Genomic DNA, 17,721 nt, shown 5'->3' with positions numbered 1-17,721 from the left:
CGTTCTTATTTTCACTTTCAGTTTCCTCGCTGTAAATCTATAATGATAACTACATTTGTCGCCTCTCCCGTAGATATAGTGAAACAGAAACAGTTCACTAAGCTGCACGAAATAGAATGAATCTAAGAGCAGAAATGACATTAAACGCTGTAATGTTAGCGATTATTATTATTAATTGTAATGATAACGGCTCTGTCTTTGCTTCAGAAGCCGAGAAAGCATGGTCTTCCTCTGTTCATCGTCAAATTGTTACTCTGGCTTTGGTCACAATCGCGTTTGCTCATAACCTATTAGAAATAATAAATAGGAATTGATTTTGTTTATTAAATTGTCAATATGACTGTATAATAAAATAAAATGATATTTTATATTCCTAAGGGATTAGAAAGTATAGAATCAGTGCAAAGAGTGAGAGCATGTTTGTAGTTTGTTAATAGTAGCAGCGTGTGTGTGTGTGGACTGAGTGCCGTCTGCTCAAGGCGCACAACGCTTCATCACCGACACGCACATACATTCTATATAGTGAAATGTAATGCGAATGAATACATCTCTGATCAGCGCACTAATACATTACTCATAATTCATACATTCCATGGTAAAAATCGATTTAAAAACATAAATATTTCCTAAGAGACGCTTTTTTCTTTATAAAAACAACTTTGTTTTGATAATTAGACAAAATTCTGAAAGCATTTATTCGTAAATGTGGTGAGATTTTTCGTGGAACTACTTTTAGGTCCACAATAGATCCGCGGAAGAAAATTTCGTCTGTGCCCATTTAACTTTTTTTGAAACAAGTGGAACATGGCTGGACAAGAAGGTAAAATTACTTATGTGAATAACGATGATACTGATTGTATTAAGAAAATCAAAGAAAAGACTGGCATTACGGCGGGACCAGACGCTAAAGTCAAGGTAAGCATTTGCCTCTTATTGCGCTCTTCCAAGCCCGACCTTGTCACCTTAACGTCACATCGACGCCATTAGTATGTGCAGCTCGAAATAGATTCATTCTCTATTGTCATCTCACGCTTTTATTGGACATGGAGATAGATTTGTGTGTATTTATCTGAATTTAACGTATACTTTAATCAAGTCCTCAGGGAATGTGTCGAGTATCTGACCAGCTTATAGTTTTGTGGTGTGGAAGAGCTGTTAGCAGGAGGTTGAGGGTTCGTTCCGTGTTGGCTCCTGTCGAGGATGTGTTTGCCTTGAAATTGCGCTGGAATTGCAGTTTCTCTTTACCTTTCCGATAAATAAACGAAACGATCTTCTTTCCTGATACCAAGAAAGATCGGTTTTCTCAAAATATTTAATATTTCTTTTACTTTTTAATCTCTAACGAGATGTCTGGAACCAATTTTAAATATTTTCATGTGTGTTAAATTCACTCAATTTCTGTTATAATTGTTTTTTAATTTTACCCGGGTTTATAAAACGACAAAATAAATCACCATCGTTAATTATTCACATACAACCAATTATATATCTGGAAACCTTAGATATTCCAGATTTTAACTTGATATCTTATTACCAAATTATATCGGAGCACATTGTAAATATTGGTGGAGTGTTATCGATGCAGCATCCCTCCCGGTTCACACAACAGCAGCAACTCAAAATGGTGTAAGATTACACAAGAAAGCCTTCCAAAATATAATCTACTTCCACCTAGGTTTTCAACATATTAATTAGATCAACTTAAAAATGAAACCATTTATTAATGATTGTTTTTATCTCGTCAATCAATGCTCATTAGGTAACCTGTCCCATTTTATAAAAAAACCCTATGGTTGTGTGCACAGGTAAGGTCACACACACACACACCTTATAATTAACACTTCTGTCCTTATATGCCACATATATCTCTTATTTTACCGTACTTTTTGGTGAACTTTTCATAGATTTGCCTTACTAATTCGTTATAGAATGGTAAATGTTTTTATCAACTCTTTTTATTATTTGTTATTTCGTATTTGGCAACCTCTATTAAACCAGTTTTAGTTGAAGCGTTGCCGCCTGGCCTACCATTTCGTTCACACACAGACAGATACACATATAAGCATTTATGTACATACACACACACACATATATAAACATACACACGCACATCTCTCTCTCTCTCTCTCTCCACACACACACACACAGATATGGTATGAAAAAAAGAAGGGTTTTTGTAAGGTTTATAATATATTCGTACATTTTGTGTATGTGTGTGTGTTGAGGGAGAAACTATAAAACGGTAAACCATGATGGAATTGCACCTGAGTAGCAGTGTTCTTTCACCACATTTTGGGTTATTCGAATAAAGTGATCCTACCTGCTATCACACACACACACACAATACTCCCAAATTACTCGTGAGATGTAGAAAAACATTTAAGAAACCTTATTTTCGCGTTCTTGGAATCTCTCTTCTATATTGTATCCCACTCAACACCGTTAAAACTGTTTTGGTTACACACACACACACAAGCGAATAAATACATACATGCAGTCAGATAGACATAAATACATACATGCGTGCACACTCGTCCATACCTACAGTGTGTATGTGTTAGAATTTATTTTTAAAGAATATCTTTGCTATTTGTGTCTTAGTTGGTTGTGTGTGACTGGTGCCACCACTATTTCACTGCCAACTCTCTTATTTACAGTGCAAAGCAGTCGGCATTCTAATCTATATAGCTTCTCTCTCTCTTTCTCGTCCTCCTTTGTGTTTGCCTTCTTTCGCTTACAAAACTACTCAAAATTATCGACACCAGACCCCTTCTGTTCCTTAACCTTTCTACACCTTACAAAATACACAGCAAATGTTGAAGCGAATTAGTGAGGTACGTTCTCTGTGAATCGAAACCGTCAACCCGGTTTTAATTGCAGCTTGAAAACGTCTCACTGCGTTTATGTGGCTAAACCATCGAGTGGGATGTGGGAAGGAAAGGCATGAAGGATGAACACTCATGCTTCTGTAAATACGAGGAAGTTGTGCCGATGCAAGAAGAGTCATATCAAAGACTTAATTTTCATTCATTCATCAACGATTAAAATTAACGATTTCCTGAACAGATTTACTTCAAAACGAATTTTTCAAGCTAAAAGATGCCCTTTTATTATAAAAGAAAGAAAATAAATTGATTTTAATTTTTAACGCGGGTTCATTGAAGTTGTATTACCCAAATAGAAATCATTAAATTGTTGCAACTTGTTTAAATGTTTAATTTTGATACTTCGAACTTACAGGCAACGGACTTAGTGCGCGCGCGTCTTCGTATGTATGTGTATATTGTTTTTATGACAAGTTCCATCTAAAAACCCGAAAGCTTACTCAATACTTTAGTAGGATATATGCTTCTTAAATTTTTACAAAGAAATGGTTGATAGTGACTTAGAAGTTTCGGCTTGCTTGCCTTCGTCAGTCTGCCGTGTATGTGTGTGTGTAAGTACCTATATGTATGTGTCTTTATCAATTCATTTTATGACTTCATTAGTAACCAGTTGTTAACTTGTTGAACTCGTTTTTCTTTCTCTCTCCTTCTTTCGACCAGAATTAGTCAGAAAAACCGTGTTAAAATTTCTGAAATCTTTCTCTCTCTTTTCTACAGGAACTTTAATTGTAGCTTTTTATATATCGTGACAAACGTGTGTTTATGTACGTGAATTGAATTTTTAATATCTTATTCCTCTCTCTCTCTCTCTCTCTCTCTCTCTCTCTATATATATATATATATATATATATATATATATATGGCGGAGGTAAAGAATACGTACACCACCGGTTTTCGGCGTAACAAAAGCCCTAACCCGAAACCCTAACCACCAGGTGTACGTATTCATTACCTTCACCTACACACACACACACACACACACACACAATAATGTGGAGTTATTAAATATTAAAGCTGTAAATGTATTGAGTGCTACTTTTCATTTGTTCACCCATTTGTGTGTTTATACACGAGTGACTATATAATGCTTTAACGGATACCAGACGTTATAAGAGGTATTTATTACTGTAATTGATTTGATGTTATTAATCTTAAGAACGCACGTGAGGTGTGTGTTTATGTTTGTCTCAACATCGTCATCATCATCTTCTTTTAACACCCATCTACCATGCTGGCATAGGATCCAACTGTCTGACAGGATCCAACGGGTCTGAAGACTACATCTTGCTCCCAAGTCTGCTTTCGCAGTGTGGACTGGGTGCTATGTTCGTGGTACAAGCAGCATGAAGTCACCATGCAACGTGCAAGAGTAAGGGCCTAAATAGAAGGAGAATAAAAGAGACAGTTGAATGATTTTAGCGATGAGAGAGAATAAAGTATGATGAGAGGAATAGATTAATAGTTGGGAGTGTGGTGGGAGTGGAGATGATAATAAAGCAGAGTGTTAGTAGGAGGGAGTCTGGAAGGGAAAAGGAAGGGATGGGTTTAGTGAGAAAGGGAGGGACAGAGTGGGGAGGTGATGAGATGGATCAAGTAGAGGCAATGAGCACTGGATTAACTATTCAGCCAAATAAGCATGTGCTTAGGGAATCAAGGCTAGTGGTGGTGGTGGGGCACCACAGAAATGGTAAATGGTTTACAGTACAAAAGAAATCGCTTTAAACGTGTTAAACTTGATATTTGAAGTGGTTTATAAGATTGGAAATATAATTTCGAAGTGGTCATGATGTCATAGTGAAGATCTAATCGAAGACTTTGCGATGAAAAAAAGTAGGAGAAAACTTTTCAAATATAATAAAAAAGGTGGAAGTATTACAAAAATAAACATCATCTTCCATTTTGTTGATAGTTTTGTTGCATTTTGAAAAATAGAAATTTATTTTATGGTTTATTGTTGTTTAGATTTTGAATTACATATTAATATATGGGGACACCAAAATCAAAAGTGCTTAGGGCTTCTGTGGGTCTTCATTTGGCCCTGAGTGCAGTGCTATCCTACATTGTAAGGGTAAGTGTAGACTGGTGTAAGGGAAAAGGAACAAGAAAGGGAAGAAAATAAACAAGAGTTGCAAGATGTCTGGAGAGAATCATTAAAAGGAAGGAAGATGTGGTGGTGGGGATCCTGGACCCAGGCCAGAGTGGGGAGATGAGAGACAGGTATTAAGGAGGTGGAGAAACCAGTATGATAAAACAAGATGTGGGGTTGGGGAATAATGGGTGATTGCAGCAAGAGCAATGAAGGAAAGAGTAGAAAAAACCCCTCCCAGGTAAGAAGGTAAGAGAGAGGATGATCAGAGAGGAGTTGGGGAGGGAGTCAGTGGGTGAAAGAAAAGACAGGAATCATGGAGTGGAAGAAGTGAGGGGGAAAGGGAGGATGCAAAATGAGGTGGGGGGGGTTAGGTGGCATGGTAGAGGGACAAAAGAAGAGAAGGGGAGACCCAAGAAGACATGGCGAGTCACCTTCAAAGGAGATCTGAAGTAACTTAGCATCGCTTGGGTAGATGTAGGCGCCTATGTACAAAACTGGGAGGATTGGAGACAGCTTGCTACCTGATGTGCAGGCCAATTGTAGCGCAAGAACTGAGGCTAGGACACGTGTGTGTGTGTGTGTGTCATATATAAAAGCAAACTTTCAGGCTGAAAATGATTGCAGGATGTACAAGCTCATCTGACTATTGCACCATCAGGGCTTGAAACACATTGCTATTCACATTTAAATCCTGTGTTTATTAAATGATATTTATCTCTCACTCGTTGGAGCACTTATTTTAGTGATCTCATAAGTGCGGGGACGAAATTTGCTTAGGGGGCCGCAAACCCAGGTCCAAAACTTTTAAAAAACAACGGCAATTTTTTTTCAATCAAAACGAACACAGCTATAACAATAATAATAATAATTATTGTATTTGTACTTCAATCAAATCAGATAAAGTCAATAATGGAAAAGTAAAGTTTCAAATCATCCCAAAAATGTTTCTACACTCATTTGTTTTGGCAATAAAGTTTTTCCGGAGGATGTTCAAAGTTTTTTCATTGTGTCCTGATAAAAAATTTTAGCAGGATGTAAGTGCACCCTTATGGTTTATCCCATCATATGAATAGTACACTGTATATATGTATTGTATGTATGTATTATGGCTTCTAAAGCTACCCTTGTGTTAAGGTACATTTTGCCAGGGATGGACAGGTTTTCTGTTGCTAAACAGTATGGTTCTTTGACATCTATCTGAGATGCATCAGCTTTAGATCTGCCTTTGCCACTTTGTACCATATCTTTCTTGATGTCTCCCTTCTGCAGCTTTCACTAACATGGAGCACTCAACACTACCTCATGCAGGGGGTCATCCTCCATACTCATTGCATGCCCATACAAGCTCAGCCCCTTTTCTTGTTCATTCATTGGAGGATTGGCTTCGTTTCTGTGAAGGGAGACATCGGGACTGGCGGCAAAGGAGGAGGAGTGACTTTGGGACCAGAAGCAAGGGGAAGTGACATCACGTCAAGGAGCAGGGCATTTGAATGGCCTCTTTCTTTCATCAGGGTATCAAAGGGAACAGGCATGTGGAAAGGATCTCCGAGGGAGAGTAGTTTCTGGCTAGAGGTTGGGGTAGTGTACATGTGCATGTATAGCCAGCAAGTTTTGCTGATCCTTGTGAAGCAAAGCTGAATACGCTATTCTCATTTCATTTGAACAACATCAGATGATATTAACCAAAGAGAATTCTTCTAGTCTTCACACATCAAATGCAATTGAAACCCACGTCTTTCCCCCATGCGACATCATATTCCTGACACAAGTATCACATATCGTATCCTTTTCTCTGGGGCAAAAGACCTTTGTTGGCAACAGTGATCGTAATGTGCTGCACTTTTCCCAACCTGTTCTTATCCTGGCTACAGTCCTTTCTGTTACAACCACCTCACTTTCTAATTATGTTTCCTAGGTAACAAAAGCCATGGACTACTTTTAGTGAGCCATCCAGGCATTTAAATGAATCTACTTCCACTGGGCTTTTAATATGTATTGCTCCACTGCATCTGCCACATACAGACATCTGTCAGCCTGCCTGTCATTCCACTACATCTCTTATGTAGCCATAGCTTACATTAGGTTCAGTGCACACACACACACACACACACACACAACTGTATATGTGTGTGTGTGTATATATATATATATATATATATATATATATATATATATATATATATATTTATATATGGCTGTGTGGTAAGAAGTTTGCTTCCCAACCTCATGATTCCAGGTTCAGACTCACTGCATGGTACCTTGGGCAAGTGTTTTCTACTGTAGCCTCGGGCCGACCAAAGCCTTGTCAGTCGATTTGGTAGACAGAAACTGGAAGAAGCCCGTCATATATATGTATATTTATATATGTGTGCGTATATTTGTGTGTGTATGTGTGTGTATTTATATACATGTGCATGTATATATATGTTTATATATGTGTGTGTCTGTGAGGGTATATGGCCTAGTGGATGGGGTGTTGTACTCATGATTGTGAGATCAAGGTTTCAATTCCTAGACCAGGGGGTGCATTGTGTTCTTGAGCAAAACACTCCATCTCATTTCGACACCTGAGGCATGGCACACCTGTGCCCCTGTTCAAACAACGTCAATTTGATGGAAAGAGGGAGTTAATGTGCTGCACGAACATTTGATCCCAATAAACAAATCGTTTGTCGTGCAGGTCGTTTGACAAAACAGCTGAACACTCACACGTCATCTTCAATGGGAGAGGCCATCATCATCATTATCATCATCATTTTAAAGTCAGTTGTCCATGCTGGCATGGGTTGGACAGTTTGACTGGGCTGGCACGCTGGACGACTGCCCCAGACTCTAGTCTGATTTGGCATGGTTTTCTATGGCTGAAGCACTCCGAGTGTATGATGCATGCTTTTATGTGCCACCAACACAAGTGCCATTTGTGTGACACTGGGGTGTTTTTATGCGCCACCGGCACATGTGCCAATTTGCGTGACACTGGTATCTGCCATGACTATGATTTTACCTAGCTTGGTGGGTCTTCTTCTCCAGCACAACATAATGCCAGATGTCTCGGTCATTGCCTCTGTGAAGCCCAACACTTGAAAGAACCTCAGCTACTTTGACACTTTATATATATATATGTATATATATGTATATATATTTATATATATATATATATATATGAGGTTTGAAAATCGATTAAGGTTGTTCATCATTTTTTCAGTCTGTTGAGAAATGGCTAAAAATGTGCCCTGTTTATAATTATACCATATGTTATACATATGTATATGTATGTATATATGTGTGTATATGCTTGTATATATTTGTGTATGTATATATATATATATATATATATATATATATATATGTATGTATGTATGTATTTGCCATATTGGACCATTGAACTCAACACATTTATTCCATTCTCTCTCTATTTCCTCTTTTTCCTTTCTGTTGAAGTGCAAAGGCTTGAAACATAAAAGTCTTTTTCATTTTTCCCGAGCATCAAACTAATACACTTGCTTGTTGTTCATACAACTGTCTTCATCTTTGCTTTTCTATAAATTTGAACTATGTATGTATATATGTATGTATATATATATATATATATATATATATATATATATATATTTATATATATATATGCATGTGTATATATATATATATATATATATATATATATCATCAGTCCTCAGTCAAATCGTCCAACCCATGCTAGCATCGAAAGCGGACGTTAAACGATGATGATGACGATGATTATGTAAATATGTGTATAGATGTATATACATATATGTATATGTGTCTACTCACAGATACGTGCATATTTTAAATGTTAATATATATCTATAAGGCGAGCTGGCAGAACCGGTAGCATGCTGGGCGAAATGCTTAGCGGTATTTCGTCTCTCTTTATGTTCTGAGTTTAAATTCTGCCAAGGTTGACTTTGCCTTTCATCCTTTTGAAGTTGATAAATTAAGTACCAGTTGCATACTGGGGTCAATCTAATCGACTGCCCCCCCCCCCCCCCACCGTCTCCAAAAATTTCAGGCCTTGTGCCTAGAGTAGAAAAGAATATATTTATATAAGCTGAAAAACTTTAGCAACTGTTTCTCAGTTTCACATAACTGATTAGCTGACTGAAATGTATATTCCAAAACTTCATTTTTGTCTGATAATCTGTTACTTAAAACTCTGAGTAACAGTTTGTGAAGTTTTTCAGCTCCAAGGAAACATATTCTCTTCTACTTTTTGTTATTCAAGTTTTATTTTCTTCTCCTTGTTTATCACCCATGTGTTCAAATGTGCATGTGCGTGTGTGTTTGTGTGTGTACATATATTTTTCCAGGGTATGGGAAGTTCAAAAGAAGTTACGTCTGGCAACTTGGAATAAAGAATTCAAAGATAGGTCTGAAAGTGGATAGAATACTTAATCCATAATCTTTAGGCCAACAAAATATATTTACGTATGCATACATAATTCCCTGATACTACCTTCCCCTCTACTCCACCCTTTCCTGCCCATCACCCTCTTCCATCTTATCTTTCCGTCATACACCACTTTACCCATCCATGTATAAGGTGGGGTGGCACTATGCACCCTCTTAAACTCTCCCCACTGTCTTTTCACTCTAACCCTTTCTCACTAACTCCCTGATGTTAGTTTTCATATTTTGAGAAGCATTGCCATTGAAAAAGTGACTGTACTTAATGTACACAAAAAGGAGTACACGGGTGTACAAAGGGAGTTTCATGGGATACACTGCACGGAATGCATGGTGATGCTTATATCTACCTTTTGACAGGTGTTTTTCATCATGCAGGATGTCCAAAAAGCAGTTTGAGGGTTAGGATGCTAGCGTAGCCATTGACTGCTCAGCAATGCACAAAGCGTGCATAAGTATCACATGTTCATACCAGTGCAGTCTTGTCTCTTGCACACAAAACCTGATTCCTCTTATATTCACACCACTGTTTATTGAGACTGTCATTACACATCCAGCAGAGCATACTTGTCTCTTTTTTTTTCAGCTTTCACAAATCCTCTGTATTCAATGCCCACATCTCAATACCATTCACCATCATACACTGTACACAACCATTCTGCAATCTACCCTTCTTTCTGAAAGGGAACTTGGAGAAAACCCTTTTCAACTTGCTTTTAGTCTGTCAACTGTGCTGGCAGAATACCCTCCCTTCACTGGTAATTAGGTCAAATAGACAACTAAAGCTATCAGCTTCCTCTAGAGCTTTCATATCTATTTCATGTGTACTTTTACTACTCATGTGTGTCTACCACATACAAAGACTACCTTCTTTAACAGCTTGCCTGTGATTCCACTGCCTCTTGCGTGTCCATAGTTTACACTGACTATACTGCTTGGAATAACTAACCACTCCTTTTGTGTACATCAAGTACAGTCACTTCTCCATGGCAGAGTCCTCAATGACCTCTGTAATATTAACTAAAACTTTAGTCTTTGTTAGGTTTATTTTGAGGTCTCTTGTTTCTAAGTTTTGCTTCTAAGTTTGGAATTCCTTCTCCGAATCTTTGACAGTTTCAGTTTAGAGGACTAATTCATTGGTGTACAAGGAGTTCCACAGACATTAGTCTTAAATTCCTCTATTTTGGTCTGGAGAACTACAATGCATTGGAGTGTTCTGAGAACCAAGTCCTGATGAATAACTATCAATGTTTGCCAACTCTCACTTTGCTGTTAGTATTTTGGTGCATAACTTGCACTGCTCTCACAAGCCATTCATCTACACCTTGTTTTCTTAATGACCACCTCACTACGATGAATGTTAAGGAAAAGTGGTTTCTCTTGGCTAAGTACTTCTATAGTTGTTTCACCAGGAAGAGTGTATCAAATCTAAACTGCATCTCCTCCTAGTTTTCTTTCAAATCAGTTGTGTTATAACTCTTTCTAGTAACCATCATAACTGTGACCATCAATGTGATGCCTCTGTGGTCCCCCCCCCCCTCTCTCTCTCTCTTTAGCATCTCCTTTACCCTTGTTGCAGTTAATGATGTTACTGCTACACTAGTCATTACCTATAACGTCTCCCTCTATGTTAGTGACCAGTGCATGACGTACTGCACCAAATATTTAAACACCTCTGAGGCTGACTCTGGTGATTCAGTTACCTTTCCAGATTACATTTCTTTAATTGTGTTTTCAACCACATAGCTATCAATAACAACAGCTGGTCATTCTGTTGGGTTGACTTGTTTGAGCAGGCTCCCTTCCATGCCTCTTTCTTTATGGTGTCAGTGAGGGCATGTATGATGCTGTCATACCATATACACCTTCTCCTCCTCAACATTTCAATCCACTTTGATACACTGGTTTGCAATTTTGGACCCTGCACATCTCTGATCCTTACATCACAGAACATGAAAACCTTTTACCATTGACTGTATCATCATCATCATCATCATCATTTAACGTCCACTTTCCATGCTAGCATGGGTTGGACGATTTGACTGGGGATTGGCGAACTGGATGGCAACACCAGACTCCAATCTGATCTGGCAGAGTTTCTACAGCTGGATGCCCTTCCTAATGCCAACCACTCCAAGAGTGTAGTGGGTGCTTTTTACGTGCCACTGGCATGAGGGCCAGTCTGGCGGTACTGGCAATGGCCATGCTCAAATGGTGTTTTTTACATGCTACCTGCACAGGAGTCAGTCCAATGTTTTGTTCACATGCCACGGGCACGAGTGCCAGTAAGGCGAAGCTGGAAACGATTGCGCTCAAATAGTGCTTTTTACGTGCCACTGGCACAGAAGCGAGACCGTTGCTCTGGCAGTGATCCCGCTCGGATGGTCCTGTTAGCGCTTCACTGGCATGGGTGCCAGTCATCGAATTTGGTTCAGTTTCGATCTCACTTGCCCCAACAGGTCTTCGCTAGCTGAGTTTAGTGTCCAATGAAGGAAGGTTGGCATGGGTGCCAGTCATTGAATTTGGTTCAATTTTGATTTCACTACTCTGATTGGTTGGTATTTGGGCAATTTGCCTCTTACTCTGTTGCGCCAATCTGCAGCATATAACCAATCAGAGTAGTGGACACAACGGGGTCCAAATAGCAGCCAAAGGCTAGCTGTTATCTGCTACATTCGAATGCACGCATATATAATAAAAAGGGGAGAGTTGAATTTCACTCGAGTGTTCGCTACAAGCCTGAAGCTATAGTAGAAGACACTTACCCAAGGTGCCACACAGTGGAACTGAACCCACAACCATGTGGTTGAAAAGCAAGCATCTTACCACATGCCTATGATCATATTTATTTTAGTTATTAATAAATGTGGGCATGATTGGGTACTTATTGCTGTTTATGTATTTAGTTAAGACACAACAGATGAAGTTGTGTCTGTTAATCTGGGTTGTGACTACTTTAGGATGTACTCTGTTAGATAACAACTGGCTGATAACATTAAGCAGAAGTAATATAAGAGTGTCCCAAGTGGGTTTGATAACCATAACCACTTAATAACAATATTTGTGATTATAATCAATGGCTTTCACTGTATGTAACAATATATGTGGCCTTTTGTACGCGCTCAAAATATCCAGTGGCTGAACAAGCTGATCCCCGTCACACACACAATACTGTGGCACTGTTGTACTATTGTATATGCAGTCTTATGTAATTGAAAATATAACTAAAACTATGAAAGACATCTCATCATCATCATCATCATCATCATCATCATCATCATCATTTAACATCTGTTTTCCATACTGGCATGGGTTGGACGGTTTGACCAGGGCTGGCAAGCTGAAAGGCTGCACTAGACTCCAGTCTGATTTGGCATGGTTTCTACAGCTGGATGCCCTTCCTAACACCAACCACTTTACACAGTGTACCGGGTGCATTTTATGTGACACCAACACCAGTGGCACCAGCATGGGTGCTTTATACATGGCACCAGCACAGGTACCTTATACATAGCGCCAGCATAGGTACTATATATGTGGTACCAGCATGGCTGCTTTTTATGTGGTATCATCTCTGTTTAAAATTTATGCAATCCTGTTAAGGGTATTTATTATTTTTTTTTCTCAAGTGAAATTAAATAATTACTAAAATGTTAATTTCAGAGATGTACTTACCTGGCAAGTGATTTAATTTGAGAGTGTGTGTTGAAGCTGAAATAATTACAGCTTAAAAGCCACGTAACACGTATTAGCCATTCAAAACTGGTTAACTTCATTTAAATACTTATTATTTGGTAATACAGTTCTATATTTAAGAGATAAGGAATTATGTACATTATTTACATTTGACGGATAACGTGTTAACAACAGACAAGATGAGGACAAATATCCGTCAAATGGAAATAATGTTATTATTTGGTGTTAAAATTTTCATTTACCAAATGCAACCTGGTTACGAACATGGTTTCACTACAACTCTTTTAATTCAAGTGAAGTTAACAGTTTGTGTGTGTGTGCTTTGGAATGGCTAAAATGCGTTTTCCAGGTTGCAATTGTTAAAATATTAATGTATTTGCATGAAAACATTTTCTCCAATTTTAAGGAAATTTGTAAGAAATTAAGAAAAATATATTGTTTATAAATGCACTCAAATTTTCTAGCCAACTGGCAGACAGATGTTTTGTGTGCAAAAATAGTTGTTTTTATAGCTGAGTGTCTCTGATAATAAATGAGGTAGATAGATAGATAGAGAGAGAGAGAAGGATTTCAATGTATTTGGGACAAAAAAAGCTTATATTTTATTCTAACACTAGTTTCTATCAAAATAACTAAATAAGACTATAAATGCTGGTTTTTAGATTCTATTAATTCTAATACTCTAATTGATGTCTGTTGTACAGGCAATTATTTGACAATTTGACAGTTTATCAGAGTGAAACATTGCAGTGGTGTCTCTTTTTTTTTTTTTCATGTCTCATAATTTATGTATTTTATACAATTATTTGTCCTGTAATCAAATGAAATTTTGAAATTATATATAATTCATGTTAATTGAATAATAAATATTGGTTTCAAATTTGGGCACAAGGCCAGCAATTTTGGGGGAGGAAGTAAGTTGATTACATCGACCGCAATATTCAACTGGTTGTTATTTTATCGGACCCAAAAAGATGAAAGGCAAAGTCGACCTCTGTGGAATTTGAATTCAGAATGTAAAAATTGAATAACAAATATTAAAATCTTCAAATTTCCATATATAGGCAATGGTATGACTGTGTGGTTAAGGAGCTTGCTTTGTCACCAAGTGGTTTTAGGTTCATTCTCAGTACAGAGCACCTTGGACAAGTGTCTTCTTCTATAGCCCCAGGCTGTGAGTGAATTTGGTAAACTGTGTGGAAGCTTGTTGTGTTTATATATATGTGTGTTTGTGTTTGTATATGTTCCTCCTTCATCTTAGCTTGACAACAAGTTTTAATTTATTTACATCCCCATAACTTAGCAGTTCAGGAAAAGAGACCAATAAAATAAGTACCATTAAAATGAGTATTGGAGGTGATTTGTTTGACTAAACCCATCAAGGTGGTGCCCCAGCATGGCCACGACCCAATGACTGAAACAAGTAAAAGATAATAAATTGATATCAATTAAATTTTCCTAATAAATGTGAAGCATATTTAAATAATGTGATGGTTTCCAAGTTAGAACTCCTTGTTAAGTCAATATTTGGTTCCAATCCGCCAAGGTCAACTTTGCCTTTCATCCTTTCGGGGTCAATAAATTAAGTACCAGTTGCATACTGAGGTCGATCTAATCGACTAGCCCCCTCCCCCAAGATTTCAGGCCTTGTGCTTAGAGTAGAAAAGAATATTTGGTTCCAATCTGCTGAGGTCGACTTTGCCTTTCATCCTTTTGGGGGTCGATAAATTAAGTACCAGTTGCATACTGGGGTCAATCTAATCGACTTCCCCCCCTCCCCTAAAATTTTGGGCCTTGTGCCTAGAATAGAAAAGAATTTTAGATGGAAGAGATTAGTCAGTCACGGATAACTTATCCACAGAAGAGATTGAACCTGACCCTGTAGAGTAGTGGTCTTCAATGGTTTTTGCCTATGGACCCTTTTGATTCCTATTTTACTTGGGTGGACCCTCATAGCCATTTGATGTTTAAAAATATTATTATATTTTTTAATTAAATATAATTAGAAATTGTATATAAAAATTGATAAAACATTTTGTGTATTGTAGAACTATAATGAACTTATTACACATTATTTTTAACAACAAAATTTTACATGGAGCCCCAAAGGGCCATATAAGACCCTTGTTGAGAACAGTTGTAAGTTCTACAGTCCTGCTTCTACTGCACCAATGAATTATACCATTTGTTTGTTCGTTTTATGTCCATTTTTCCATATTTGCACAAGCCAGAATTGGTTGAAGCAAATCTTTCTATAATCAAATGCCTTTCCTGTTGACAACCTTCACTTGTTTTTCAACCAAGCTAAGATTTCCCCATGGCTGGATGTGCTTTCTCAGCATATTGTAAATAGATGGCACTGCTTGTATGACAGCAATGCTCATTTACAACTATCACATGATGTTAAAACCAGGGGACACACACACACTCTTTCTAAAACCCAAGAAAACAAATTCAACTCCAAATCTTTTTTTCCAACTAACTCACAGATATATAAAAGGTATGCATTTTCTGCAAGAAACCATTGATGATGAATCCCTAAAAGGAATGAAAGCACTAAATAAATAACTTTTATCCAAATTTTGACCATCCCCTTTTTCTTAATTTACACATACACACCTCGGGCATCTTTCAGTGTCTGTCTTCCAAATTCACTCAAGTAGAAGACACTTGCCCAAGGTGTCACACAGTAGGACTGAACCTGAAACCATGTGGTTGGAAAGCAAACTTCTTAACCACACAACCATGTTTTACAGTTGATAAAGTGTTTTAAACTCGAGAAGTATTTCAAATTGTCAAATATAATATCTCACTGAATATTAATATCTTGCATTATCTCCTAATTAAATTTAAATTTATGCCCGTGAGTAATTCTGTGATTGCTCGTTAAATAAGGAAATCCATTTTATGCTGTTCAAATATTGGGAATTTGTGGAGCAAAAGGTCCCTGATTATGAAATCGCATGAAATATGGATTAATATGGCTCACAGCAACATAGCTGAGAACGATACCATTTAACTAGAACGAAATAACTATAATCATTATTTTACATTCACTTTTCTATGCTGGTATGGGTGGGATTGGACCAAGGTAATTTTTATATGGAGCTACTTCCCTTGCAGATGGATCACAAGCCATATGTTCCATTTTTTTGACCTGATTTCTACTACTGGATGCCTTCTCTGTTACCAACCTCCTTACAGAGTATTCTGGGAATAGTTGACTGTAGCACCAGTACTAGAGAGGGTGCTTTGTGTTCAGTAAGTCTAAATCCTTCTCTCTGTGTTATCTTTGTTCTTTCATCAGTCTCTTTACAGAGTGTATTGGGTGCATTTTATCATGGCACCAGCACTAGAGAAGTTGTCTCGTATGTGGCAAGACCAAAGAGTCCTTTCCAACCTATGTTGTTTGCGTGCATTCTGTCCAGTGTCAGAAAGTTGTTTCATGCCCAGCAGATGGAAGAGTGATGAAAGATGACTAGAGCAACTGGGTAACAGAGAGAGAGAGAGAGATGGAAGAGAATCAGTGGGGATAGAGGAAGAGTAATGGAGAGAACGAGAGAGATTATCAGCTATAAGATGGCTGTTGATGAGGTAGTTGAATAGAAATAGCCCAGATGGTGTGAGGAGTGAAGAGACATATTAAAATATAAAAAGTGTGGAGTAATTTTGATTAATTAATGAAAAGCTGGCACAACCACAAGCCATGAGAGTCTCTACACAGTCTGCTGGAAAGAGCAACAAAGTCCTCCTCAAACACACTCTACCCTCTTTAAAACAAAAGTAAAAACGATAAGATAGTCATGACAAGAATATCATTGGTCATTAATCTACTCAACTAGGGCTGACCTGGTGTTCAACAACAACGAGACATTCTTTTATTCATTTCAATCATTTGACTGAAGCCATGCTGGAGCACCACCTTTAGTTGAACAAATCGACCCCAGGACTTATTCTTTATAAGCTTAGTACTTATTCTATCAGTCTATTTGCTGAACTGCTAAGTTAAGGGGACGTAAATACACCAGCATCGGTTGTCAAGCGATGTTGGGTGGACAAACACAGACACACACACACACAAACACACACATACATACATATATATATATATATATATATATATATATATATATATATATACGACGGGTTTCTTTCAGTTTCCATCTACCAAATCCACTCACAAGGCTTTGGCTGGCCTGAGGCTATAGTAGAAGACACCTGCCCAAGGTGCCACGCAGTGGGACTGAACCCGGAACCATGTGGTTGGGAAGCAAGCTACTTACCACACAGCCACTCCTGCACCTATTTACATTTTTCAACAGTGGTGCCCCAGCATGACCACAGCTTTAAAGCTGAAAGAATATATTCATTATTAAGTTTTAAATAATTATATATTCTGCCACCAGTAAAGGCATGTGGGTTAGCAGTTATAGTATTTGACTCTCGATCATAAGATCATGAGTTCGATTCCTGGTGGCTCATTGTGTCCTTGAGCAAGACACTTTATTTCACGTTGCTCCAGTCCATTCAGCTGGCAAATATGAGTTGTACTTGTAGATCAAAAGGCCAGCTTCATCACATTCTTTGTCAAGCTGAATCTCCTTGAGAACTGCTTTAAGGGTACGC

General features: G+C 37.9%; 1 protein-coding gene across 1 annotated transcript in view; it reads left to right on the top strand.

The window, feature by feature from the left end:
• The first annotated feature begins 747 nt into the window (after positions 1-747).
• LOC106880951 (uncharacterized) overlaps positions 748-17,721 on the top strand; it is a 71,326-nt gene continuing 54,352 nt past the window's right edge. Inside the window, exon 1 of the mRNA XM_014931134.3 lies at positions 748-915. Within this exon, the coding sequence (XP_014786620.1) occupies positions 805-915 (111 nt within the window). The 5' untranslated portion in view covers positions 748-804. The remainder of the gene's footprint in view (positions 916-17,721) is intronic.

This window comes from Octopus bimaculoides, chromosome 1 (assembly GCF_046866305.1).
Source record: "Octopus bimaculoides isolate indiv1 chromosome 1, ASM4686630v1, whole genome shotgun sequence".
Lineage (NCBI taxonomy): Eukaryota > Metazoa > Mollusca > Cephalopoda > Octopoda > Octopodidae > Octopus > Octopus bimaculoides.
This window is presented reverse-complemented; position numbering and strand designations above follow the sequence as displayed.